This window comes from Austrofundulus limnaeus, unplaced genomic scaffold, assembly GCF_001266775.1.
Source record: "Austrofundulus limnaeus strain Quisiro unplaced genomic scaffold, Austrofundulus_limnaeus-1.0 Scaffold538, whole genome shotgun sequence".
NCBI lineage: Eukaryota > Metazoa > Chordata > Actinopteri > Cyprinodontiformes > Rivulidae > Austrofundulus > Austrofundulus limnaeus.
This window is the reverse complement of record NW_013952940.1, coordinates 214,233-215,541: the sequence shown is the minus strand read 5'-3', so window position 1 is coordinate 215,541 and position 1,309 is coordinate 214,233. Positions and strand designations below refer to the sequence as shown.

General features: G+C 54.8%; 1 protein-coding gene across 1 annotated transcript in view; it reads right to left on the bottom strand.

Annotated features, from left to right (window-relative positions):
* The window catches only part of smg8 (SMG8 nonsense mediated mRNA decay factor), a 12,203-nt gene that overhangs the window by 2,778 nt on the left and 8,116 nt on the right, over window positions 1–1,309 (bottom strand). Inside the window, exon 4 of the mRNA XM_014026257.1 lies at window positions 283–1,158. Coding sequence (XP_013881711.1) covers window positions 283–1,158 — 876 coding nt within the window. The remainder of the gene's footprint in view (window positions 1–282; window positions 1,159–1,309) is intronic.

The window sequence follows — 1,309 nt, the reverse complement described above, 5'->3', positions numbered from 1 at the left end:
GCTTTTGAAGTTGCGGACCTAAATATTTTCATAAGCACTTTAGAAATTGCGGAGCTAATATTTGGATTAGCGCTGCCCACCACTGGTGGCCACAGATAACGATGGGAAGAAATACAATCAATACGATAAATGAAATGTGTTATTTGAATGAATAATGTGATTAACAGAAACACTTCCTCTAAAATCAAATGTACAAATGTTTCTTCAGAATGGTTCAGAATGGTTCAGGTTCTGGCCTGAGAGCCTTTAGTTGTGAATGTAAGCAGAGTGTCAGCTGTGTACCTGGGGGTGGAGGGTGATCTCCAGCGGGGCGTCAGGCACCACGATGAAAAGTCGAGCCAGCTGAGCGAAGTGTGGCTTCAGGCCTCGGCCCTGCGATGGAGCCGGGACGTAAAGCGGCATGTCGGTGTTCAGCACCCGTGTGGCGGGGTCTTTAGCGCCCCCGGGCCCCAGCGCCTTCACTATCTTCTCAGGGCCGGAGCTGATGAAGCGTCGGCCCCTGCTGTCCTCGTACTCGAACCCCACAAAGACCCGGGCCATGTCGTCCCTCCTCCTCCGGCCCAGATCCCCGGCACTGCCTCGCTTTCCCACCAGACTCTTGTTGGGGGCCGGCCACGAGGACGGACCCCCGTCCAGAGGCTCCGTCAGTCCCGTGTCTTCCTCCGATCGAGAGCGAATCACCAAGTCCCACGGTAAGAGGAAGGAGGAGCCGGGGAGGAAACCGGGCTGCTCCAGGCCCGTGTGGCAGTTGTATGTCTTTGCTGGGCCCAGTTTGAGCAGAGACCAGCTGGAGAACTTGGGCAGAAGGCCTTTGGGGCAGCTGGAGTGCATCATACCAGGGAGATACTCCACGGTGGAGGGCTGACGGTCAATGAGACTYGGCCTTTTGGGTTGGACCTGGTTTTCAGGTCCTTCCCCGTCCCCATACGGCCCCAGGCTGTCGCTGGACTGACCCAGACTGAGAGCCAGGCTGAGGCTGGTGTCTCCAGGCGTGTGACTCTGAGCGGTGCTCGCCTCCTTCAGCCTCTCTGCATCGCCCGACGCCTCGGAGGGGAGCCGCTGAGTCTGGTTGGAGGCGGGAGCCGGGTCGGGGGTGCTGGGCTGAAACACAGGAAACTGGATCTTTTCCAGCTTCCCGCAGCACTTCTCCTCCAGCATCTGAGCAGGAAATGAACAGATATCAGTTTAATTTTCAGTAGCTGTGTTTCCATTGCAAATGAGCGTAAAACTTTGTCGATATTCTGTTAATGTGGAAAAACACAGTTTCGCAACTGCAGTGTTTCCATTAAGTAATAAATGTTATTAAAGT